Source organism: Meleagris gallopavo, chromosome 1 (genome assembly GCF_905368555.1).
Source record: "Meleagris gallopavo chromosome 1, MGAL_WU_HG_1.1, whole genome shotgun sequence".
Classification (NCBI taxonomy): domain Eukaryota; kingdom Metazoa; phylum Chordata; class Aves; order Galliformes; family Phasianidae; genus Meleagris; species Meleagris gallopavo.
Window position 1 is genome coordinate 13,740,576 of NC_139404.1, and position 27,803 is coordinate 13,768,378.

General features: G+C 38.6%; 1 protein-coding gene across 2 annotated transcripts in view; it reads right to left on the minus strand.

Annotated features, from left to right (window-relative positions):
• The window catches only part of ATXN7L1 (ataxin 7 like 1), a 117,703-nt gene that overhangs the window by 52,810 nt on the left and 37,090 nt on the right, over positions 1-27,803 (minus strand). The window contains exon 3 of one of the 2 annotated variants that reach the window (XM_085217036.1): positions 18,988-19,092. The exons of the other annotated variant lie outside the window; for it this stretch is intronic. Coding sequence (XP_085073162.1) covers positions 18,988-19,092 — 105 coding nt within the window. The remainder of the gene's footprint in view (positions 1-18,987; positions 19,093-27,803) is intronic. 2 annotated transcript variants of the gene reach the window in all.

The following is a 27,803-nucleotide window of genomic DNA, read 5'->3' on the forward strand; positions in this document are numbered from 1 at the left end:
ACTTTTTGTTTTCTTCTAATTGTCATTTCCTACAATTTACAACTTTCACTTCAATGCTATTCAGTCAAAGGATACAGAATTTTAGTTGTGAAGTCATCCACTGTCAATTTTCTGTGTTGTCTGATAACGTTATCAGGCTAGCTCCATACATTAAAGCTCTCTCCTTAGCACATCCTTTTGGGGCTCTGAATTCCTATTAGAGGTGAGCATGCCTTTCGGGGGGAAATACCACACTGCCACTAATACCTGAATAAATCATCAATCTGTACATAGATCAATCTGCACCAACTACCACAAAAATACTCAAACCTGAACTGGTATAGCCCAGAAAAATACCACTTCTAGGCTAATGCAAACAGCAAATCTTTCATCTTCAAGGTAAGATGCCTTTTCCAAAAGTTACGCTTTTACAATTGTAGTTTAGATATGACAGGCCAAGCTAATTTAATAATTGTTGCTGTTGTTCCCACTGAACCACGTACTCTCCTTTTTTCTTTGCCTGATCAGCTTTTCTTGCTAAACCAGCTGAAAACTAAGAAACAAAAGGAGGAAAGATGTGAGGCCACAAAAAACAAACAAAAAAACAGAACAAACAAACAAAAAAAACCCCATATGAACAACCAAATCCAAGTGCACAGTATTCTCTATTTTTGATAGTGAGTTGAATAGTCTCACTGAAGCTGAGGTTAGCTGCAGAAGCACTGTGGGTAAGGAAGATGGAGGTGTGAGCAGGGACAGACAGGTGAGATGAGCAGGGTGGGTGCTGTCCCTCTGCACAGCATGCCCCAGGGCGATTCGATCCCCATCGGGTGCCCAACAAGCCACAGCCTGGCCCAGTCACAGCCATGCTGATGTCACCAACAGAGAAAGCAACCTGGAGAGATGATGAAGTTTGACAGTCTTGTTTCTACTTCTGATACTCCACACCACATTGCTGGCTGCAGCTCACCCTGCATTCTTCCGTCACAGCTTCATCCAGCAAAGAGGATGTGATAAATGTGGTAAGGACAGGCATCTCTTCATACAGTATTTTCAGAAACATTACTGGGAGTCTGTAAAGAACTGGACACAAAAGGAGACGAGCTCTTTGTTTACTACCTATATGCATCAGTAAGAAACAGCCTTCTTCATTTTCAAGAACAGTGCTCTGGAACAAATGATTGCTGCAGAGCTCTGTACAGCAGACCTGCTTCATGGCCACTCAGCATGCCTGAGGACAGCCACCTAACAGCTACAGCACTTCTGCACTCAGCACACCTTGCCAGACTTGCAACTCAGTGCTGTCATGCTATTAGTACCTTGCTTGTGACACTCAGCTACTTCATGGCAAAAAAATCCAGCCTTGCCACTGAAAATTCTCCCAAATCTAAACTTAAAACAACAAAATGTTTTACATTTTTAATTTGTGTCTTCAAATAGAAGATGAATTAGAAATACATCAGTGCACCATTCGTTCTCTTTGCTTACTAAAAGCCATGCCTTTCATTCAATTCAAGGTTCAACACAGTTTTACTACATTAAAACTAAGAATCTGACATTGAAAAAAAAAATAAATGAAAAACAGAGTTAACACTTTTAGGCGTGAAAATTCATTTGTATCATAAGAACATCAGTTATTTTATTTCTTGCAACCCTATATGAGTATTCTACACATTAAGGAAGGCCAGATCACTAAAGCAACAGAAATCAGGATACCTTCAGTAGCTTTGAAATAAGATGGAACGCACCCACAGTGACAAAAGTGAACTGCTATAGCACTGGGAGAACTTCTGTGCGTGGATAATCCACATAAATAAAATCACTACTAGACACTGCTGTAGCTAATCTTTTAGTTTAGATTCATACTGAGTAAAACAAAACATATTTTAATGTAACCATGTGGGTTGCATTTTAAAATTGTTTGGTCATTCTGGTCATCCGTACAATGTAATGTTTCTAGGAATGCAAGATATTTTTATTAGGCAGCCAGCTGCAGACATTGCTGGAAGTTAACAACATTAAGTTCCAAGAAAAATAACCCCGGGAAAATTACAATTCTGCTTATGCTTCCAAACGTTTCCCCAACACATGAATGGAATATCTGTTTGAATGGCAGAAGTCAAAGAGTTTTGATGCTCAATTAAAGGAAATAGTGATTTAATTGTAAGGTATCTTTTCGTTCTACTCAAAACTGCTTTTGCTGTAGTGCCTGAGGTCTGGTCCCCATTAACAGGAAGGCTGCAGTGACATAGTACAAAATAATCTTTAAAAAAATGAATGCTGAATGAATGAGCAACAGCTCTGAAAGAATCACCTCCCTGCAGAGAACACCACAGAAGTTGGGGCTGAGCAGCGGGGCGGCTCAGGCCCTCATCGCTTCATACAGCCCACCACCAGGCTCCCATCAGCGAACATTCGCTCTGGAAATGGAGTGGGCACAATTCTACCTGTGCTGAACGTGAGAGGCAGTGAAAGAGATCAGCAGGTCACCCTTTCCTCTTCTGGGGTAAGCATCAGTGCAACTATATGAAAATTGCCCTTGCCTTTGCTCATGGAAAGCAAATACTGAATGACTTCCTCATGTATGGGTGTTGACACATCCCACCTCAGCACAGGTAAGCCTGCATTTCTACATCCATGCTGTGTGATGGTATATGGAAAGACTATATGATAAATAGTCTTATTTTTTGCAATAACGCTGATACTTGATATTGCAACGTTCTTTCATTCGACAGAGCAATCTACAGAAAAAAAAAAAAAGGTATTTTAAGCCACAGCATGATTCTACATACAATAATCAGCACTGTAATTCTTCAAATTAAACAAGTTATTAATTACTACAAGTTCATCCGGCAACATTTCTTATGCATATTTCTAAATGATCTAAATTAAACGTATTGCTCTTAGCAAAAAGTGGAGTTTAGTTTTTGTAAATAGGTGCACTTTATTTTTTAAGCAACCAAAATACACGATGCTTCAACATTCTCCAAAGGATTCCACCTTTTGGTGACACAAACCAGAAATGTAACTCATGTTGCAGTCTCAGGGTGTTGTTACAGCACCACCCGGCATGAAGCTGAGCAGGCTCCAGCCCCTGGGCAGCATAGGAGCAGTGCTGGCTTACTGCTGAGGCCACTCAGCTTTGTCAGTGCTTAGGAAACCTGCGTGGAAGTTCTTGGCAGAACACTTTCAGACTCAGATCTACAAACCGTTTCTCCCAGTCCAAACCAAACCTCGCTGACTGAAGGCGCCCCAAGGGAGCCAGTTGTACACAGCATGCCTGCCATATAGCCATGGTCCTCCTTCAGCCTGGAGGGTGTTAGATCAGGGGTGGCCATTATTTAAGGAAAAAACAGACCTCTTCCAAACTACCAGGAACAACTGGAACATTGTAAAGACCAGCTGGTGACTGATCAGTGCAGTGCAGCTGAAACAGAGCTTTAAAGAAAATTATATGACAAAAACAAGAACAGCAAAGCTTAACAGGTATAACCAGCATAAGGCAGGGCTGCTGCTGTCTCATCCACTGAAATGCACTGTGTAAATGCATTATGTGCATTATGTGAAATGCATTAAGAATTCCAGCATAACAAAAGAAGGAAAAGACAAAAAAGAAACAGGCCCAGGCAGGGAGAAATCCTGTCTTAAAAACTCAGCATGAACTGCAATACAAATGCCAGGAGTGAGCGGCTTCCTCTGCGAGTGAAGCAAGGCTGCAAGCCCTTCCTCTGTCACAACTCCGTGCTTCCTTCTGCACATGCTGCTGGCAGTAGCACCATCACCGACACTGCCAGCAGCACAGGCACATATGCATTAAACACACCATACTGGAATTACGTACATCCAGCTTTAGAGAAGATACGTCTGAATGAGGCATTCAGCTTTTTGCTGCATGGACTGCCCACTAAGATTATTTGTGATGAAATACCCTATAATTTATACTGCATGACTTAACTGAATGAGAGCTTTTTTTTTTTTTTTTGTGAGCAGAAGTCGAACAGCATTTTGCAGAATGCAAAATTACTGCTCTAAAATCTACCGTAAAAAAAAAGAAAAAAGAAAAAAGAAAAAAGAAAAAAGAAAAAAGAAAAAGCTACCTTTGCATCTCACATAACTCCATAAATATGCTTTACAAAATGGAGTTAAGCAAAGCTTTGCTATGAAGCAATTCCCTTCACAGATACAGAACGCCCAAGTCAGACCTTCAGTTAGCCGAGTGTTTACACAGATACATAAGAAAGTTTCAGATGATTATGTTAATGAATCTAAAAAGAGGCTATAGCGCATTTTCAAGCAGATTTTCTCATAAACTGGAAAACAAAATGAAATAAGATGTGTAGTGGTGGACTCCTCAAAATCACGTTGGGGAAGACTGGATTGAAGTATATTTGGTATTTGCTGAAGCTGAGAAGGGAAATTGGCAAAAGAAAGGTGTGATATGATAAAGCAGCAGAGATGACAGTTTTGTTCGGTCATCAACAGGCAAAAGTGTCACCTGTTTTACTCACTTTTCAACTGATATTGTGCAATTCACAATATAGCTGTTGTACGTATATCCATTTGTCATTAAACATGACTTTCCAATAAACATTCTAACTTTCCCTTAAGATTAAATAAAATACTTGCCTTGTGTTTTCTCTTTTGTGATATGTATGTCTAGAAAAAAATGAAATAAAAATCAATCTAATCCTACATCAAGTGTTATACTTTAAGAAACAAAAACAAGATGCAAGGCAATTCTACTAAATTGACATTAAACTAAGATTCAGTTTAAAAACTGGAAAGATTTGTTTTATAAAATGGAACTGTGGAACCAAACCCCAGGAACTGAACTGAAATGAAAATGAAGAAGCATACATTACTCAGTGAATAGCTGATGGCTGTAGCTTGCATTCAGCAAGCTGAACGTGTTAAGTGTGGAGTGGAATATGTTTGTTTCTATAGCTCTCATGAAACCATTATGCTTTATTCTCAAGTTATCTGTTATTTGAACTTCATTTTATCTGACTGATACTATCTAGCTAAAATTGCCACTTCCAGACTGTGACACAAAAACAAAATAAGTTGTCTGCTTAAACATTGCTTCTGGTGTAAATGCTGGTAACAACTTTATCGTTTCTTCACATAACTGCATCATGTGATAAGCAACTGGAAATAAAAGAATCCTAGCACATGGGCTACTGAGTAACTTGAATCCAGTTCTGTGGATGGAAGAGCAGAAGAGACTGATAACAACCTTGCCAGGTTTCGGTGGCACAGGCCTCAGAAATGCATGGAAGGAAGGTATTTCACCTCACTGTCTGCACTTCCAAAGTCTGACTTCTCCTTTTGACTTTTCATCATGGGAAGAATGAAGGGGTCACTCATGGGATCACAGCAACCAGGCATCCTTGAAAGAAGGCACGAGTAACACCTCAGCTCTGTCCGCTCCTGCCTGCCCACAGCAGTTTGCTGTGAGGGTTGCAATAATCCCGACCCACTCTGTGGCAAGGAGGAATAGCTGCAGATCATGCGCCGGCAGATCATTGCTTGGCCCATGCCAACTGCGAGATAAAAGCTTTCTGAAGCTTTCATGTGTTTCCAAGAACTCCCTAACTGGGGAATGATACTTAGATACTGTAGTGATCTCAAAACTATAAATGTGTGTGCTAGCATTTCTGAATTTCTTTCTTAAATGTTGTGAAAATGATGTTGGATACAAGTGAAGAAGTCAACACAACATGGGCTGGATACAAAAACATCCCAAGGGACCTCTCTGCTTAGTTTCCTTAAACAACAAACCAAAACAGAGCAAAAAGCTCTGCTAAGTATGTTTCCTGCACCGGCATTTTTGTTGACCTCTCATTCTCACCCTTTTCCAATTACAGACAGACTGGTTTTGACCTGGCTGGTTCCAGCAGGCCAGGTAAGAGTGACTGAAGCAGCAGGGACATGGGCCAAGGAAGAGAAGAGAGCCTAAAATATTCCAGATTTTCCCAGGGCTGACAGGCAGACCTTAGATGAAGTTTTCACCACTTACCGAAGTGGTAACCGAAGTGGCCACCACCTTCCAACTGAGGAAATGTGATTGTGCTACTGGGGTTGTGTGTTACATTCTTGTGTACGTCCTTCCTCTGCTTTTAGCTTAAAAAAAAAAAAACCAAAAACTTTTGAAATCGTTATTCTTATTCTTTACCTTGATAGGACAAATATTACTGGACAAGTGTGGTATTATCATGTCGTGCAAGAGAATATTTAACTCAGTGCATGGATCTCCACCCGACAGGCTGTGCAGTGATGGTGCAGGCTGTGCTGCAGTGACGCAGAATGAACTGTAAGGGAACGTTGAGTCTTTGTCAACAAACCCAACACAGATAACTGCTGTCTGAGCATCCTGACTGTCCTCAGAGTTATTTTATATTCAGGATACGGCAGTACTTATCACTGATCCAATAATACAGAGTTGATACTACTATAGATCTTTTTTCCAAGTATCAATTTATAATTCTCCGAGGATTCTGTAACTGGTTTTATTTTTCTTTTCTGTAACTGCCTTTATTTTTCTTTAAGATCCCCTCAGATTTGGGACAAAAAGGGTAAACTGGATGTCCCACATCACATATAACTGTTCCAATCTCCAAACTAGTGGGTACAGGAACAGAAATCATTTTGTAAACCTATTCCCTTCATTTCCTCCATTTTTACTTCAGTCTTGTAAAAGAGATTTCAACTCAGGCCAAATGGAACATGAAATTTTTGCCTTTACCAGCATGAAATTCTCATTGAAAAGAAAATTAGTTATATTCAAGCCACTTCCTTAACATGAAAGACCTGCATTTTCTTCTTCAGCAAGCTCCATTTTTCCATCTCATTTATGCAGGCAGCGACAATAAATTGCTCCCTAGTAGTTATTCCAGAATTAAGGCTACTGTTGCAGTCAGGGTGCAACAGCTTGATCAGTTAATATATAAATACGCACACAGAAATGTATGCGTGCACAAAGACATACAAAAATAAAATTTGGTTGTTTTCTAGTCCTGACAAAAGATTTCAGTGGCTCAGAAGGTTTGGGGTTGTTTTATGGAATACAACAGTAATGCTGAGATTCCATCTTTAACTAAATGAATGACAAATGACTAAATGGCTGCAAAGCAGACTGGCAAGCATAAACCAATCCCATTTGTCCAGGAGCTCCCAGAACTCTCAAACACAGTTTTTGAGCTTCCAACCTACAAGCAAAGCCTCTCACTAAAAAGCCCCTTGTATCGAAGTTCAGAAGATAACATCACCTTTGGGACAGCACAGATAAATGAACAGTAGCAAGTCAGAAATGAACCCAGGTCAGAGTGGTAGAAACCATATGAAGAAACCAAATCAGTAAATGTACGGATGCGTATGATATACTGGGAAAACATTATGAGTCACAAATATTCTGGAAGACAAAAACAAACATGTACACATGAGGAATCCAATAAATGCTGTCTACTTAAATTTCCAAGTGAAATTAAACTGTATTTATGTTTCTTAGAGCAAAGGTAGCTGCCACGGAATTGGAAGGAAGACTCCAGCCCCATCCCACGAAGGCTAGCTGACTACCTACTAGGCAAGAAGAAGGTGAAGATGGTTGGTTTTCTTGAAGAGTTTCACCAGTGGCATGCAGCAAAGGTCTGCATTAGGGCCAGAACTATTCAACATACTCAGAAGCAGTTCAAAAAAGAAGGTGGTTAGCCAGAGAACGAGATCTTCAGTATATAATTACTATATAATTACTCAGAGAACTAAAGATAAAAATCAGCAGATTGCAGAAAGACCTAATGCTGCTGAATGGTGTAATAAAATAGTAAAAGAAATCCAATGCAGAGAAATGTGAAGTGTCATGGCTGAAAAAATGGAAAACATGGAAGAAAAAATTCTTAATTTTATATACAAAATGATGGTCTCTTAATCATTATTACAGAGTAATGAGATACTGGTTTGTAACCATCATCTCAGTGTTTTGCAGTGGTCAAATGTTTGTTAAGAAATACGGCACGCGATACCACTGCTTCCCTCATTTCAAAAATGTTTTAGGAGCGCTGAGTCAGATACAAAGACATGTGGCAAGGACACAGTCTCTACTAGAGTGACAATTAAACAGATGTGGACTTGTCAAACTAGAAAAGCGATGACAGAGCAGGGTTATGACACACATCTATAATGAAAGGTGGACAGGAAGTGACTGTTTGCTGCTGGGCAGCAGGTTCAAAACAAAAGGAGAAGTATTCACACAGTCTACAGCTGTGTACATTTTAAGAATCCTCTCTGCAAGATATAGCTGTTAAATTTCCATTAGGTTCAAAAAGCAATGGGTCAACAAAATTGTTCAGTAGTCCAATGACAGACATCACACCTTTCTTTTCAAAGTTCAATTTTTTTTTTGCTGCAGAACTTCCGCTGCATTTTCACCTAATGGAAAGGTATGCTGCATGCCAGGCTAGCCTACAAAAGGCTGTCCTGTTATGCAGTGATTTAGACCCAAATGATCTATGCTGATATAGAACTGCAGATTTTGAACTCACACAGAATTATTTTCATTTGAGTACAATCTTCTCTTGTTTTGCAGCTAATTCCTGCATCGAGGCTGTAATGGCTTCATACCAGTTTTTAGTTAATGGAGAATAAAAAAACCCCTAGGATTGAAAACGCACTGTCCCGCACTGTGCTGCTCTCTGCAGATTTAAGTGTCTCACCACACCTTTCCTGCCCATGCAAAAATGCTGAAAAGCTTTACTGCTCATTTCAGCATTCCTACTGAATGCATCTGGCATTACACAGCAACAAAAAGGTTTAAACAGCAAACTAATTCTTTGTTGTCCTAATCAACTTCAAAAGCACCATTTTCACAGTTTCTTACAGCTTTTAGCGACCCAAAGTCACAGCATGAGTCTTCATACTCATCTGAGCACACACAGTGGTACTGCCAGGGTGAGAAAGCTTGAAGAACATGCAAGGATATACCAGACTGCATCTTTCGTACAGTCTGATCACAAAGCACAAACAAAATCAGTCTAAACAAGTATGATCTACACAGACCTTTTCAGTATTACTGGCCAGTTACTGGCCCACATTTCAGCTTGCACAGATCTATTCCTGCTTCAGTATTTTGAGGTAAAAGGAAAAATGAGACTCTTCCCAGCCAATCCTTCTCCAAAAAACTGAATTAAAAAATTAAGCAGTTTTCAGTAACCTCAAACCTCTAAAACAATATTAAAATAAAATTTTCTAGTTGCATAATTAGTAACCCACAGCACTGACGATGCACTCATGAAAAGAATAACTCTGCACAACACATTATTTATTCACTGGGAATAAAATAGAAGCAGTAGTACAAAATAATGATAGACTAACACTAGCCTTAAACATACTTTTTATATGCAATGGTTGGTATTTTATGTAAGCATGGTATTAGTTATACTTCACTAGATATAGAGCAGACACTAAATATGATAAAAGATTATTTTCTCAGAAACAGGAAGTCTGTCAAAAAAAAAAAGAGAAAAAAAGTCTATTATTTCCCATAACGCTAGTCAAAGAAAACGTTTCCCATGAGCAGCATCAGTAATCTAACAAACATAAATATCTAGTGAGGCAGATTTCCTAGATTTTATTTCTGCATCTTAACAATTGGTAGATTTTGGAGCAGGAAGCTAAATCAGGCATTTGAAAATAAATTCTAATCAAAATACACATCTAGTGAGGTGAATAAGTTGCCCTTCATCTATTAATTCTTATTGTGTCCTGTAAAATCTGATTAATTACTCTATCCAAATAAATACAACATTTTTATTTTAGAAACTGAATCCTATAGCACTTTTAACCTATCTGTAATGATAAAATATATTTTAGAATGTCTCATTCAATATTTTTAGATTTTAATATGACAATTATTACATTAATACCTGAAGTTAAATAGAATAACATTAAACTGTTAAGATAATTATATGAATCACTGCAGGACTGGGAAATGAGAAACACTCAGAAGAGCTTCAGTTATAGCTGAAATGATGAGAATTTTAAGTACAGTGTTTTATGCATGCAAACAGAATATTTTGAATAGATGTAGCACCAGTCAGGTACCACAGTTTTACAGTATAACGAGCTGGTTACAATGGGACGAACTGAGGCAACCCAACCTGGGCAGCCATGAGGCCCTGTACTGTGACTGGGATGCCCTGGCCTCCTGCCAGGCCCAGAACCTGCTTTGCAAGAAATTCCTAAAGTTAGCATATGAGAAATTGCATGTAACAGCTGGAAAACTAACTAGACTGAAAACGGTCAGAGAACTGCTAGAAGTCATTGTCATCGGGCAGGCTTATGCACAAACTCCTACAGAACTGAAATGGAACACCACTGGGTTGTGACTAATCCAGATGCTAATTACCTTCTGCAACACAAAAACAAATCTGAATGCGTCAACTTTCAAAAAACAACCCCACCCAAATAAACCCACCACATCTTCCTTGTCTGATCATGGGCTGGATCAACAGAGAGCAACAGAGAGGAGCCTTGCTTTCCAGACTTTGGAATACGCTGAAGAAGCAATGACTTTCTGTCTGGGCCTTTGGCAAACCCAGATTCCACATCAAATGTACCTTCTGAACAGTGCAACATCACATGATATAAAATAGACGTATTCTTGCTTATGTTTAGCTCACCAAAACACTTCTGAACAGTGAATTCAAAAAGCTCTTAATTTGAACTTAACTTTACCTAAGAATAGGACTGTGGAGTCTGGTTCATTTTTTGCTTTGAGAGAAACAAACACCACCAACACATTCCTTCTCTAAGATGGAAGACATCAACTGAAAATTCTTCAGACCAGGAAAAACATACTATGGAAAACTTAATAATTTTGGCAGGTTTTTACAGTCTATGACCGTACCGTTCCCATCTCCCTCACTATCACACCCCCACCCCTCCACAAGTGCAGCAGTTGGGAGAACAAGGCACTAAACTCAGCCCTGTAAATTATAGTATGTAGGAGATTAAACTTAAGCCTAATGCTACAGTCAACCTTCAACAGCTGAGTTCTATAAATGGACACTCCTTAAAAGAAATCCTTATTGGTTACTATTTAAAACTACATCTCTATTAAAATCTCAACTGAAAGAAATTACAAGCGATATGCATCTCCATCAATGCCATGACAACACCATGCAGTTTAAGTATCTACTGTATCATTTAACAAAATTTATCTGCAGTTAAAAAAAAAAAAACAGTTCACTAATGAAGTATTATCAATGATTACATTACGAAAAAGAGAATAAAGAGAATTACTATCATTATAAATTATCTTAGGTGTAAACATGAACAAGGCACTTTCAGTGCATTTAGAAGCCCAATGCCATTATTACTCTGTCAACCTACTTCCTCTGTGGAATTATTTAAGATATTTAAGCACAATCAAGCCACTGTAAAACCAAAACTTAAATGAGTAAATTATGGAAAACACATCAGTGTTTTAGTTTCAGATTTTTTAATTTCACATGTAGGTCCAGAAATAGGTGAAGGGTAGGGGGGAAGGTCACTATGCTGAATAGCAACTGCACACATGCATAGCATTCTGTTCACTGTTGAAAGTCATCTTCTTTCATGTATACTCTCCAATGTACAATCCCTTGAGAGTTCAGCACTGCCAAAATGTTCCTGCTTTCTCATTAGAAGTATCTTTCAAATGAAGAAATTTTCAATTATTGGCATGCAGAATCAAGCCAAGGTTGGAAAAGACCTCCAAGATCACCTACTCCAACACTCCATCTACCACCAGTATTTTCCCATTTATCCATGTCTCTTAGTACAACATTTAAATGTTTCTTGAACACCTCCAGGGACAGTCACTCCACCACCTCCCTGGGCAGCCTGTTCCAGCCCCTGACCACTCAGAGAAGAAATGTTTCCTAATGCCCAACCTCAACTCCCCTAATGCAATTTGAGGTCATTCCCTCTTGTCCTGTTGCTACTTACATGGGAGAAGAGGCCAACCCCCACCTATGTAGATGGCAAGGGTGAATTTCTGAAATGCAGTTTTCTATTGGCAGTTGTGAGCTTTCCACTTAGACTACTCATTGACCTTCTATCTCTCTATATATTTATATATCTGACCTTTGTTTTAAGCTCTGTGAACATTAACTAATAATAAACAGGAAAGCAGTATAAGCAGTGGGATGATAGTAGAAAAGAAATAAAAAAACCAACCCTATAAAATATTGTACAGCTTGTTTCTAAGCAAGCAGGTCAGCAAGTCTGAACACAGCTCCGACTTAAGTTCACTTGCTAGACAGAGAAAAGCTTTAAGCTGATCTCAGTGACCTACAAGGTGAAGACACACCACATTGCTGCTGCTCTGAGCATTGGCTGCACATTTTTCAGTCTCTGCCACAGTCCATCCCTTGGATCTGGATGCTAATCTTTACATTCAGATTCACTTTATCTGATACACCCCCAATGCAAAAAGCATTGCTTTATTGTGGTTTATAGTGTGTCTGGTGGTTACAGCATTCTCCTCTCCTAGGAGGTGGAAGATGGGAGAATAGCAACTAGGAGGTAAGTCTACTAAATCCATGTACCTTGCTTCCCGGCCAAGTTATCACAGAGAAGGTAGGATTTTGTTTTGTTTTTCTTGAATGAACATAGCCTTGCCAGTGTTTCTTTCATCAAGCTCTCTCTAGGGCACATCCAAAAGAAACCAAACCCCAAGCTGTTCCAAATGAGTACAGTAGCCAATACTGAGGTGACCAACAGTCTCATGCATACAAGCAGCTAAGAATTCAAATGAACCAATGAATAAAAATCCTTAGGTCTTAAAATTTCGATTTACCTTTTACATATCTAAACACTTTTCTGAATCTGGACAGAGTCTATCAGCAGTTAGGATACAGAGCTGCTCTCTCCAAGACAGAATTGGTATTTCTGTACCCATTCAGAATCCCAAGAATTGCTCTGATAGTCTAAAAATACAGCACTCTAAGAACACCTAGGGAAAAAGATGAATTCAAAATAGTTCTTTTAGGTTTGCCTTTGCAAGGGTAGCATTCACCCTACCTGGATTATCCGTACAACACTGTACTACTATTTAAGTTCTATGGGAATGGTGCAGAAGATGGCTTGTGGCCTCAGTTTCACAGAGATCACTGCCACATTGGACCCACAGAGCCCTCAAGGACAAAGAACTGACCTACATCATTGGCACGCACCGCTGCAGGAACTATGGCTAAAATATCCACCACAGACAGGAACCAGAGAGTTATGCTATTGACTGCAATTTGGTCTGGAGAACAAGATTTCTGATAGACTGTAAAGCTAGAGAGAATTTTTGTATGCTTTCAGCTACAAAGAGTTTCCAATTTCAAGTAACAAATGAAAGTTGCAGAAAAAAATCAGTGTATCCTAGCCAATTGCACAAGTCAAGTTAAATGTACAAATACAGTACGTACAAAATACTCAGTTCCTTCTCTTCTCTACCTCCAAAAAAGAAAAAAGAATACTTGGATTCTTGCCAGTCCAGCTGCTAACATTAAACAACTGTTGCTACATTTAACAAAAAGCAGGGGGGAACAGTTCTCTTCTGTAGTGAAACCTAACCACAGGCGAGCCAGAAATTTATTTGATAAACAGAAACTACAGAACAAGTTTTGACAAAGCTGTGAAAAAAATCACAGCAACAGAATGAAAATCATTCAAAACGTCATTGTCATTAAAGGGCACAAGAATGCTTCCTCTGATAAAAGATCAAATGCAATGGATAAAATATTACCATTAAAAAAACCCAAACCTGTACTTAAAAAAAAATAAATAAGACAAGGAGTAATTGAAAATCATATCAAAACGGAGAATAATCCAGCGAATGTGACAGTGATACTCCTAACAAAACTCTTACAAACACGCAAGAATACTTGCTGCTAGTGTTCTTTATTCATGTTAGAAAAGCCAAGCATTACTATTCATACTGCAAGCTCAGCCTTCTGTTCTTCAATTGTGGTTCATTAAATTGTAACACACAAATATTATAATGTAGAATCGCTAGTCTGAGTAATTCAAAATATATAACTTCTCTTAGGAAAATTATTTATATTTTTCTGCACTTCATTACTTTCCAGCTTGTTTCTTTTCAGTGACACATATACGACCAAACTGAAAGATCAAAAGGAAATAACAGTTTTCCTACTTTCATAAGGACATGAGTATGTCAACCCAAGGATTTATAACACAAGTAAGAAACATCAAGGGTAGTTTTTTCTTTTTTAAGGAATACGAATTTCTACTTCTTAATCAGAAGACTGTATTTGAACAAACTTAGAAATAGGAAGGACAGATAGCAATGAACCTCCAATACAGAAATGAACAGAGATCTCTGTAGCCACTTTTCCTTGATGAAGCAGAATTGTTCTCCTCTACATGCTACTACATCAAATGGGGATCTTAACCATTCCATTCATTAAGATACCTTCCACATTTCTTGAAACTGTTCCAGAGTATGTTTGGAAACATGTTATAGTGCAGTTATTGTTTAACCAAGCTTTGTTATTTAGCTTGGTAATTCAACGCCTCTTCTCCCCCTTTACTTTTAACACTTTCTCCTCATTAACTTATTTCCTCACACTAAAAGAAGAAGCTAAGATGTTTTGACAAGCTCTCTGCTCTTCCAGAGCTACCTTTTGTAAGAGATTTTCTTTTCAACAGGAAAAGACCAAAGTTAACAAGTCTATGAGAGTAAGGAACATTTCTGAAAAAATAACCAGAACCGTATGTGATGCTTTTTATTCTGATAAAGGATAATGTGGGATAAGAATATGAAGCTTTGCTCTGACTGGGGCTAAAATAAAAGAGAAACATCTCCTGGGAAACGGTACAGGCCCTGTCTTAACAAGCAACAGACAGACTACCACAGAACTTGAGATAAGAGAAGTCGTACGTCAGACACCTCAGCACAGGCTGCTGCTCTAAAAATCTTCTAGAAAACAGATACATTGGAGAAAACAAACAAACAAAAAGCAAATGTTAGGAACATTATGCACTTCAGGGATTGTAAAGCACTACACTTTCAGTGTCCCAAAAATGTTCTATATTTTCATTGAGGTCAGCATTTGAGAACAAGCAGTCTCAAACCTAAAATTCTCCACATACCAATATACTTAGATATGCTACAAGCCATCTAACAAGGCTGATGTCTCATTTCAAAGCCCTTAATGAAGAAATAAACACATGTTCACATACTAAAATATATATATATATATATATATTGTTCCACTCTAAGAAGCTACTCTGTATCATATGCATATGAATGGTTTAATCCTTACAAATGGATGCAAACGTTTATTCCAGAGGTGTAAGGACTTGAAACTGCTCTTAACAATTCAGCATTTCTCTTAGAGGTTTGGACAGATCTGATGCTTCTCAACACTGGACTTTATGGTATGTTTATTACAGACTCCCAAGTTCAGCAATTCAGTCCTCCAATTAACCAGATCTCTTATTTTATTTTTCTGACTTCTGCCAGTCCAAGGTTGTATGACGTACCGGCCCCCATTTAAAAAGCCTGAACCACAACCAGATTTCTCTCTGCTTCTGCTTGATAGTCCAGGAAGCAAACCCTTAAAAGTTAAACAACAACATCTGCTTCTTCAATCTTCACAACTTCCCAGCACCAAGGCTGGCTGCCACATGCCTGAAATTAGAGACAAATGCAGCACTGGGTCTTCTAATGCTCTGAAGAAAGTCACATGCCATGATGGACACAAGAGAAGTGTACACGAGCCCAAATGTTCACTAAACTAAGCAATCCAAATTAAGCTCCAATGTCAAGACCTTTACACTGCAATGCAGGGAACTCAGAGACAAAAAGCACATGTCTGGGATGGATCTAAATCCTTACTGAGACAATATGCACTGTGTCTTATGTGTCTTACCGGGAATATTAGTAACAAACCACATATTGCAGGAGATTCTGGGATAGATCTCTACCAGTCCCTGTCAGTAGCAATAAAGACTCCCCATGATGCAGCCTTCAAGAGCCAAAAGAACAGTGGTGGCTTCTAATGCTTTCTTCTTCCATTGCCTTTGTTTCAACATTAAAGCTGCATTTCAACATGTGAAATAATATTTTTTATAGTGAATAGGATGGTCTTAAATAACCTCAAAGTCTACTGACAGAGATCTTCAGTATCACTGAATTTACAGTTATATTACTGCATGATCAAATTAATTAAAATCTGATTAATAAGATGCATTCTTTAGATCTTAGCCATTTCTTATCAAAATGGTTGTATGTTAGCCAATGCATGTCAGTTACACAACATGTAGTATTTGCAGTAGATTAACATGCTTAAAAAAATATCACTGTTGTTATACAAGAATTACTAAATCCTCCAAGAACATTTTCTTCTTCTAAAACTTCTTCTCTATATGGTTAGTATATCACTTTTTCTGTTTCATCTTTAAAACAAAAATAGACATATATTTAGAGCTCTTGTACAGGCTTTTTGGACATATTCTTGTATACATTTCCTGAAATAAGTTTGACTATATTAAGTAGTTAAGTACATTAAATACAATCTTCAAAGGGTAAAGCCTTTGGTCAATTATTTTCAATATTCTCAATCTCTTTTAATGCAACTTTTGATTTAAAAGTCTTTATTAACCTTGGGGTCTTAAATCCAGAATTTAACTCTCAATTGTTCAGTGTAACAGGATTGTGAGAATGAAGTGAAAGAACTGCATAAATAACAATAATGGAGAAAAGGAAAAAGGGACAGACACAGTGTCTTAGCAGTTCACAGGCAACACACTAACACAAAAGTTATGGTCAGTTCCAGTAAGCTCAGAAAGTTCCTTCCAACATGGATTACTTCACTCTCATCTATAAGAAATATTTTGCCCAGCTTCTTAGCTTTCTGCTATCCTTACCACAGTTCCTTTCAGTATCCTTAAATTGTTTAAAGAACGTATTACTAACAAATTCCACCAGAGAATGGTTGTTTTAACTATGTCATCCTGTAGCAAATTTTGACAGATAAAAAATTCAAAACACTAATTCAGCACATCACTTTACACTTCTTGTAAGAGTTTCTACATGGCTCCTGTGTGAAAACAGGCCCAACTTCATAGAATCATAAGAATCACAAGGTTGGAAACGACCTATAAGATCATCTGGTCCAACTGTCTTCTCATTACCACTGCTACCACAGGCACTAAACCATATCTCGCAGCTCCTCATCCAGGCACCTCTTGAAACTGCCAGGGACGGCGACTCCACCACCTCCCTGGGCAGCCATTCCAGTGCCTGACCACTCTCTGAGAGAAAAAGTTTTTCCTCATGTCTAACCTAAATCTCCTCTGGTACAACTTGCAGCCATTCCCCCGGGTCCTGTTCGTTGCCTGGGAGAAGAGGCCAAACCCCTCTTCACCACAACCTCCCTTCAGGAAGTTGTAGAGGGCAATGAGGTCTCCCCTGAGCCTCCTCTTCTCCAGACTAAACAATCCCAGCTCCCTTAGCTGCTCCTCATAAGACTTGTGCTCCAGACCCCTCACCAGTTTCGTTGCCCTTCTTTGCACACACTCCAGGGCCTCAACATCTTTCCTGTAGTGAGGGGCCCAAAACTGAACACAATACTTGAGGTGCGGCCTCACCAGTGCTGAGTACAGGGGGACGATCACCTCCCTGCTCCTGCTGGCCACACTATTTCTAATACAGGCCAGGATGCCGTTGGCCCTCTTGGCCACCTGGGCACACTGTCGGCTCATCTACTGCTTCCCAAGCCAGAAAATCACATCCAGTACAACTACAGAAGGCTACATCAATGCATTTTTGATAGAAATTAGTCAGGAATTCATCAGCACTTATTTTTTGGTTTATGACATACCTCTGTATAATGCATGAATTCCATTTTTATTTTCAACATGCATGCAGTTACTCTTGCTTGGCTGTTAGTAGTTCATCCATAGGAGCCCAAGGTAATATTTTGGTAATCTCCCTTCAAAGCAAATACATTTTTTACATTTTTCACTTACTGAGTTGCCTTGCTGTTGAGAAGATTGAAAGGGACACAAGATTTATGAAGTCTATTTTGTTGCACATAGGCAAGGAAAATCTCAGTGTTTGTTTTTTCATTTATTTGATCTCCCCTTAATGTATTTCACTGATATCACCACTAGCTACCATTCGTTATTTTGCAATCACCTTAAAATTAATTTGGTTAAACTGAATTTTAAGAAGAAAAATTTTAAAAATCTAATACAAAGTGAGCCATTCCAGTCATGCTCTGCAATCCTTTAAAACAACAAACCAGAAACAAACTACTGGACAAATAATGAAGAAACCACCATATATAAATAATACATAAACCAGACCTTGGGATGAAGCTTTCAGAGAATATTTGACAGCAGTTTGTTAATCAATAACAAAAATTTCTAACCAAAGCTATTCTACTTACAAATAAAAATTATCACCTTATCATATTAATTAAGAAATAAGTATTCTCCACATTTCTGCAGTTTCTCAAATGAACAGTTTTCAAGCAAATCTTAACAAATGTGACATAACATGCCAACTATGTTAAATGTTAAACGCTATGAGAAATAAAATAAACCCTATAAGCACCTATGTATAAATCCCATCAGAAAACAACCCATCACAACATCCAAGTTCTAGCTAACATCAACCAGTATCACTGTGCTGCTTTAATAAAAGATAATCCAACATTACATCATAACAGTTTAGGTTAGCTAGTATCTAACCAAGAGGATTGGTTAAAATAGCTTAATTTAGCATAACAATTTCAACTCGAAAAGCCCAGCTTCTAGGACGACTGATTTAACTTCCTTCTTTACACGAAACATGCTTATCTAAAGGCATTCCTCATATTTTCTGTGGAAAGAACACAAGATAATTGGAAAAGTATCTGCAATGCCTCTGTCATGACCATATGCAACAATTCTTAAGAGAACCATAGGTTGATTTGGCACTGTAATTCAGGAAAGAAAACATTCACTTACCGCAGTGCGACTGGAAAACCTGTGGCTTGACTACCTGATTGCAGATATTGCACACTACAAGATAGAAATCATCATGAGCTGGATAATGGCCAAATAAGTGCATATCTGTGGGAAAGTTAAAAATATATACAAGAATTAGAAATTATGCTTTAAATAAATGTTAAGAAAAAAAAATTTAAATACCGTAGGGCCATTATTGTTATATTAACTTATAGAAAGCAAATTTATACTGCTCCGTAACAGTTTATTACTATGTTTAAGAGATTTTTTTTCCTCTTCAGGGTTTCAAGGTCCTATACTACAGCTGTGGTCACATTCCCTCAGTCTGAGTCAGAAGGCAGGCAGCAGTGCTCACTGCCAAGAAGAGCACTAAACATTTCTGTGCTGGTCAGCTGTAGAAACAGCAGAAGAGTACGTCTTTTCAGATCTCTACAAAAAGATTCTTTCAGAAAACACAGTGCATGAATTATATGCTCCATGTTACAATATTCCAAGCTCAATTACAGATTGCTGCAGAAAGTCCCCTGCTTAAAAGCTGGTTATAGCAGCCAAGGACAGGGATGCTACAAGAGCTTCACACAGTCAGGAATGACATCCTTGTTCTGAACCAGATGTAATGACATGAAATTCCTTGTTCTCTGCAAATCTCCCTCCTTGTTCAATGCTCTGCTGTTTAAAAAAACTGGGAAGAGACAATGATGGTTAATGAGGTATTTCCCAGTGACAGCACAAGGAATTGCATGGAATCTGATGATGGGACAGTCACACGATGATGGGCACTTGTCCCTCTCAGCTGAAACACAGAAGGCAACACACACATTCTTAAGCCATTACAAGTAGAGAGTAAAATGGGCTTAAATTACTACTAAAGGCCTCAGAGCTCTAACAGCAGTGAGTTAACACACTTCGCTCTGCGTTGCTATAACTTGAGAACAAGCACGTGTGCTCAGCCACTACATTTCAGCTTTGAGGGCAGTAACTTTAGCCATGTTTGGTCCAATGACTGTGCCATCGGAGCCAACACTGCCAACAAAGGTGTTACTGCATTAGGAACTGTGTCTCATTTGGGCCACACGGGCCAGTAACATCTTTACTTGCTGTCATTTAGTTAAATATGTCACATCTTTAAGTAAAGACGTCACAAAATGGCATTCCAGTGTTACTCAGCAGCATCCCAAATCCATTACAGAACCTGCAAAAATGCCTTCTGACTCAGACTGAAGCAACAGCCTGGCACCTCTTAGGCAGGCACTTCTTCAACTGGAAGAGAAACACATAGATCCTCAATGACAATAAACATGCACAACAGCAGCAGTGATTGATAACCATTAGTTCTCCAAGAGGTTTTTGATGTGTCACTTTTATGTAATGATAGCTATTTCTTTCAAAATTGACTTAAGCAAGTGCATTATTTCATTAGTTCTTACCAAAAGCAAACATTCTGTCCCTAGCATTATGTTTTAAGAGATTTGGGCTAGCCTGCACTGCTGTGCAGGTTGCTTACAATGTTAGCACTTGCGGACATGGAGCAGAAACCATCTTCAGGCTGTGAGAGCTCCCCAGGACCAGGGCAGCCCCTCCTGCTATTCAGGCAGCCCCACAAGCAGATCCAAGCAGGCTTCCTTAGGCACACACCAGTACTACCAACTCACAGATATTGTCCTTACCCCTGAAAATCAAGCCCTGTTTCTGTTACTGCTCTTACCAGGCTGACACCTGGCTGAATGACTCACAGTCACCTTGCAGCGCTAGGCCTGGACTACCTGAAGCTTTCAATGTACCACAAGCAGGTGACTACAAATAACACATTTGAGGTAAATTTGAAGGAGTGCAGTAGTAAAGTATAACTCCTTTGATCTGCTTGCCTTATTTATTTATTTACATGTGATAGTCAAAACCTCATTTCCAATCAGAACATAGAGATAACAACAAACAGATTTAAAAACACCAATGAAAACAGTATTTCTTCAAGGTATAATTTCATACAGACTCCCAGCTCAAACCCAAGCATTTCATTACGTTTATAGAATATTTCTTTTTTCCTCTTGCTTGAATAGTCCAGTGACAATCTTGCTATGAAAACACACAGAATTTGCCTTTTGCAAACACAAAAGATACTTAAAAGTTGCAACCTTTTCAATGTTAAATTCTTTAAGTTGCTCTTAGCTTGCACCTCTCTGTACACAAGGCTTCATTCTACCTAGCTCTAAAGCATAGAGTCTGACTGCAGGGAACAACTTACAGAAACACGTACAGTATTAATATAGCAGAAATCTATCCAAGGACACAGAATAAGAAATCGGGTTAGTTCAAAAGATCACAAAATCATCTGCTTTTTCCCACCAGACATGGTCAAGTAGACAGAATGGCAAGTTCTAATACCTGCAAGCTCTCTGCAAACAACAAACACTCAGGTTCCTGTGATACTGAGGTGGCAGAAGCTGAGGTGCAAAGATACTGCACAGACACACAAGAGGGTGTACTAAAACAGAGCTGTGAGGGATACAGCACCAAGCATCAGAGTGCTGCACAGATGCAGGGTAAGTGACATCCTGAAAGGCAGCACCTTGGAAGTTTTTTTTGAGTTTGCAGATTCATAGCAATAGTCTGGTGGAAGTGCAAACCTCCATTGTAATTATCAGCCTTCTGTTACCAAGTTGATGTTATTAGTTACCTGTTAGAAGCGACTTAAACTAATTGAAAGACTGAAGAACAACAAGTTGAAAATCAGAAGCAGGAATCAGACTACACAAATAAATTGTTGTTCTTTAATGACGGTACCTAAAAAACTTCTATAAACAATGTCACTCAGATTGGATTCCTTAAAAACTCATTATGCAGGAATTTATAAGAGCAAAAATTCATCAAGTCTAAGCTGGTTCAACTAACCTTAGTAGTTCCATTGATGTTAACAAGACTGGCAGAAATCAATCTTCCTGATTAAACTCATGATTTCTAAGCACACACACATTATATATAAATTATTTTTTAATTAGAAGCTGTACCAAGCATTAGTATTGTCTCACCAGAAATTCAAATCAGAGATTTACTTTATTAGGCTTGACAATATTACAAATGCAATCCGTATCGTAGAGAATTTAGAACCAAATAAACAAGGACAGCACAAAATGAAAAAGGAAGCAGACAATATAAGTAAGCATATATCTTTTTATTATTATTATTTTTTATATGGTTTCTTCTTTTAATAAGAACAGGTAGTTGCTGATATGCCCTACCCAAAGCATCCAGAACAAAAGCATTTGTTGGACATTACTGTTCCTAGATCTGATTACAGCAATTTGACAATCTAGATCTTTTTATCTGCAGCAAAAACAACAGTGTCTCCAAACAAAGATTTATCTCCTAGAGGCAACCACTGCACCTGTTAGCTGGAAGCGCTGGCAATAAGCTCCTCAGGAAAGGTTAGCTTCAGACCACTTCCAAAAAGTAAAAGCTGCTCATGGGCCCTATCGTATTCTTTCATTTATTTGAAAATGCTTTCAGCAGACTGAAAGCAGATTTTGATGGCAAGAAAGGACAGGTAACTTATTTTATAGCTTTGCCAGACTTTGTGGAAGGTCTACTCTTAAGTGCCCTTCTCCTTGCTGCATCAAATCACTGGACCCCCCATAATGAAATCTTTTGGCCTGCCATGTATGTTAATACCAAGCATGGACAAAAGTCTTGCTTGCAAGTGAGCTACCTGACTAACAGGATGTAGAGCATCCTGTATCATGGCAAAATATGCAAGATACGTGGAATCAGAGACAGTGAATGCTGACTGTAGGAAACCTGGCATTCTCAGATTAAAATCTTAAACTTACTATTACTGTGTAGATGCTTTGCCGTGGTGCTTGGGAAGCAAATGCAATTCTGCTTGTAGTTTTTATATTACTAGCATTTGCAATTATAAAGACAGCTGTAGCCACATGACACAGTTTTGTAAGACATCAGCTTGGTAAAATGTGCATTAAAAAGCACAAATGCCATAGAAAGGGAAGAAAATGCTGCTTCTACAAGCTGTGGCAGGAACACAAAAATGCAGGTCTCAGATACAACTTTTAACTTCTACAATAACACACAAAATAATTATTTTTAGCAACAATCAAAGCCAGATGACTTTTATTAAGTTCCCTGTTATTATATAATTCATAATCATTTACATCCAGCCGTATAATAAAATGCAAACTAGAAATAATCTAAAACACTCTTCCCCCGCAGAATTAAGGTTATTGTGAACAGCAAGACCTCACAATATTGTGTGGGAAATTAAATTTTTAATGATGATCTTTTGCTATAAATTATACACACTTTAAACATTCTCTTATATATCTGCTGCTTTGCTAAGTAGTCACACAAGGCCTACTTAAAAAATATTAGTGATACATATGTGGAAGAAGGGTGGGAGGAAAGAGGAGAGAAGGAATACTGCAGTCAAAGTGGTTTAAAACTAACAAAAGAATAGCTTTAAAAAAAAAAAAAAGCAATGAAAAGAAAAGCCAAACCCATGCAGAGATACAGACTTTCAAAAGTCTGCATCTAGAAATTTGCTCAATATTTCCCTCTTGTTCTAGAGCTGAAAAATCTCTGCAGCATTCAGAAATGAGGCTTTTCTTCCAGAATTCTGAGTTTTATGAAATTTATGCAGGCTATTCACAATTTCAGCCTACAATAAGTTGGCAGCACAGGATCAGATTTGCCAGGGCTACCACAAAAATAATGCTTCACAAGAACACTGGACAATATAAAACTCACATGTTAAAAAACGTGCTGCACACTTGCAGCACCACGAAATCTCAGCTTTCCACATCTTAAGATAACGCAGATGATGAGACAGCAGCTAATAAAAGTTCTTTCTCCTTGAAAACCTCACTTCTGGAAACTTGTCCCTATGGAAGTTCTTACCTCCTGGAGCAGGCAGAAAACAGCTCTTCTGCTCCCAGAGTCTTTATTTCACTCTGTACAATGCAGATAAAGTGCAGCCCCTGATACAGAACAAACCAGTAAAGCACCCAGCTACTCCTTTGTGTTTGAAAAGGCATTTGATTTCTTCTCTAACAATCTTTTTTCTGTAACACTGTATGACTCTCAGAATAAATGTTATTTTGCAATTTTCTGTTTCAACTGTACATCAGGCAGCAGTGCCATAGGAATTTACGCTGATCAAAGCTAGGCACTGGTATGGTCCTTCCCCTCCATCCTTCATCCTCCTGCCCCTGCCTTCTGCCACCAGCATTCAGAAGCACATCATCTGCTTTACATAGTTCTTCATACATTTCTAACACTAAAATGATCTTTCCAAACAAGTTCCCACTCCGCTATTTAACTCTTCAGTGATGTAGTGTAAGGCAACCAAACAGGTTAACTTTTACCTTCTCTGTTCCTGAACACCCTGGCCTTCCTGTCTGTCCTTCAGTGACAAAGGGTGTTAGTAATAATACTAAGAAACCAGAGCATGTTGAGAGACGGTCCCATGTCACTAAGGTTCACTTGGTTGGTCACGTGAATTCCTGTTAAAGCTTTACTGTTAATTTTTTAGATGAGATTTTATACCACAGGGTAAACACAAACATTCAAGCTGCTAAAATACAGATAAAGTCCAGTGTATATGTGCATTTAGCCACTGCAGCTCAGGGCTGGAGTGGATTGATGTCCTGGGAGGGTGCAGTGAGAGCTGAGACAGAAATTGCCCTGCACTGCCTGTTCTCTTCTAAATCTGCAGGGAAAAACTGGGAGAGCAAGACATGGGGGAATGCAGTGGCAAAAGAGTTCAGCAGGATGACAGGCAATGAAACCAATGCTAAGGAATCAGGAATATACTGCTAAGAGATGAACCGTACAGTTAAAGCTTATGAATTCTATCAATTTCAATTATATAATGCTTACTTTTAACTAATTTTAACTAATGCTTAGCTTTAACTATATCTTTAAATAAGAACATGCAGCAACTTTAGCAACTCTCATAAAATCAAAATATTGCCTACAAAATTTTAACTGCTGCTAAAATTTTTTACTTAATGCAGGGAAATCATCTCATGAACCATGTATCTTGATTGTGAGATGCCTTCCATCTAACATATAGCAACAATTCCAGTAACTAGAATAGGTGCTTACAAGATCTACTACGATAAAATTGCATTAAGTGAAAACTCAGAAATGAATGAGTTAAGAAAACCTGTTGCTGTGCAGTAAGGTATATGCCAGTTCAGCGTATTAATGTCCAAAGACAAAAATAAACAAACAAACAAAAACACCGAAACAAACAAGCACCAAATCTTTCACCCATCAGTTAGAAAACTAACCTCAAAAACTAAGGTAAGCAAAACATAGGGAAGAAACAAACACTTGTATGCTTAAAAGAAAGCTAGAAGAGCCATGTAAACATAGACAGTAGTTCAATTACACAGGTAAACAGATTTGGCTTTTGGGCCATATGGAGATGCGGTATGTCCAAAAATGTTTCTGTTTTCCCTACCAGATACAATTAGTCTTTTTAAAGATATCACCTCCAGCTACAAACTTTGTCTTGCTTATGTCTGGAAATCACCAAGATAGTAACTTTATTATGAAATGAGAGTCAAAATTAAATCATTGATGGTAAGAAACATTGAAAGATATGTTACTTGTAAAGACCCTGACTACACAATCCATATCCAGAAGCAGAGATGACATTCCAAGTGTAGAACATACATGTAGAACACCCAGACACCTGCACATGAGAATAAGGCATGGAAGCCCTGCTCTGACCTTGCAGAAGGAGTGAATTTCTTTTACAAGCTCAAGTATAATACTATCAAAAATACTAGAGACTGAGTGTGTTCACACTCAGCTGGGAACACACAGGGGAGAAAAAACGCAGTTCACTGCATTAGACTTCAGGTTTATTCAGTTCTGAAAACCGTAAGAAGAGAAATAGCTTGGAATCATGTTCATTTCCCTCATAACTCCAAGTCAATGTCATACAACCTAACTGGAGATTCTCCATGAATCATTATGTGGCAACAGAACAATTCTTTCTTCTTGAACACCTATCAATAGAGGGCTTGCTGCAAATGAGACTTGTCAGCACCAACAGTATCCTTCATGGATGATGGGACCACATTTCATTTAAGATTGATGTATGGCTCTCCAGAGTTAGATGCCTGACCTTTAGCAACAGCCGCAGGGTTTCACCACACACACGCTTACTCAGACATCTGCAGCAGGTGGACTCTGCCAGCTTCTCTGCTGGGACAGCCCACCTTGGCATCCAGAAGACAGGAAGAGATCTCAGCACTGCCTGTTGGCTACAGTAACCAACAAAATTACAAGGTTTTGATGTACTGCCAGAAGATGCCAAAGCTTTCTGATGAACCAGTAACACTGAAAAAAGAAGGAATCAACCTAAACACAGTGGTAATGCAGAATTAGCAGAGTGAAGAGCAGAGATATTTAAGAGCCCATTGAAATGTCTGATGTCTTTTCAATGCTTTCCTTGGTATTTCAAATATTTCTAAGCTACAGAAGTACTGAAGCTATGAAGAAGGTACCCTGGATTTCTCAGCTTTCTCTTTTACAACAGCTGATGACTGCCACAGGGCAACAGCCTGGTCTCACTGCCCTTCACTGAGCAGCCATTGTTCGGTGGGCCGGAGACATTAACAGATTTCAAAAAAAGTGTATCGGACTTCTGCAAGTCAGGAGAGTCCTCACATGCTAAATATGTCAGTCTGTCCATAGGCAAAGGTGGAAACACTATCAGTGACAATTGGGGATTTTTTTTATTATTTTTATTTTTTTTCCAGGAAAGACGAGCCACTCAAATACTCGTATCATAGAGCTAACTCCTTATGGTAGCTTGGCACTAGAAGTTTGGCTAAGAATGCTAATGGAGAAGGAGACTTCTTCCCTTTCCTCAGTGATGCAGAATATATTCTCTGTTTCTCTATAGCCGTATCAGCATCCATCAAAACACAGGTGATTTCCATGACTGCCAAGATGGGTACCAAGCCAGCCAGCAAGGCAAATGGTGGTTAGGGAGTAGAAAAAAGGCTCTTCAGTTCCTGGCAAGTGAAACCTCAAGAATTTGAAATATGTTCTTACAGAACTTTCCTGTCCCTTTCTTTAAAAGGCTGACTTCCTTTCTACGCTTCTTGGTGAGCACTTGGTATGATCCCATTTGGAGATAGACTAATATGATAACAGCAAGTGAAACGAAATAAAGAAGAAAGGTTTGAGGTTGCTCATGCTTTCCTTGAGTTAAGCTGTAACAGATAGCAGCAAGACTGTGCTTTGTGAATATGACATAAAAATGGAAGGAAGAGCTGCAACTGTTACCATTCCCTCCTGACTTTGTACAATTAAAAATACTCATCTCCCATATGACTGGTATGCACTGCTGCAGCAGAACCAACAGCAACACCAATTCTAAGAACGTTCCATCTGTAAAAGTTATTTCCTCCCTACAGGACACCAGTTAAGACTTAAAAGAAAATAGAAATTCATACACTTTTAATTCTGGAAAAAAATCAGGTCCTTCTCTACTCCAAAGCAAATCTCAAAGATAACTTCTGATGTTCAAATTTAGGCAATAATTGCTAACCAATCACCACAAGAGCATAACAAGCTATTATGGGATCATTAAAACAGCTGAGAAACAGCCAGAGCAACCAGAGAATTGTAGTCTTAGTTCAGTGTGAATGTCGTTTCTGATTATGGCTAGCCAAAGAAGTGAGAAGTAGCATCAACTACTGTCAGTCTGTGTTCTTTTTTTACAGCACTAATCCTAAGAGTTCAGTATAATCAATAAATATTTACTAATGGTGTAGGTGAGCTAT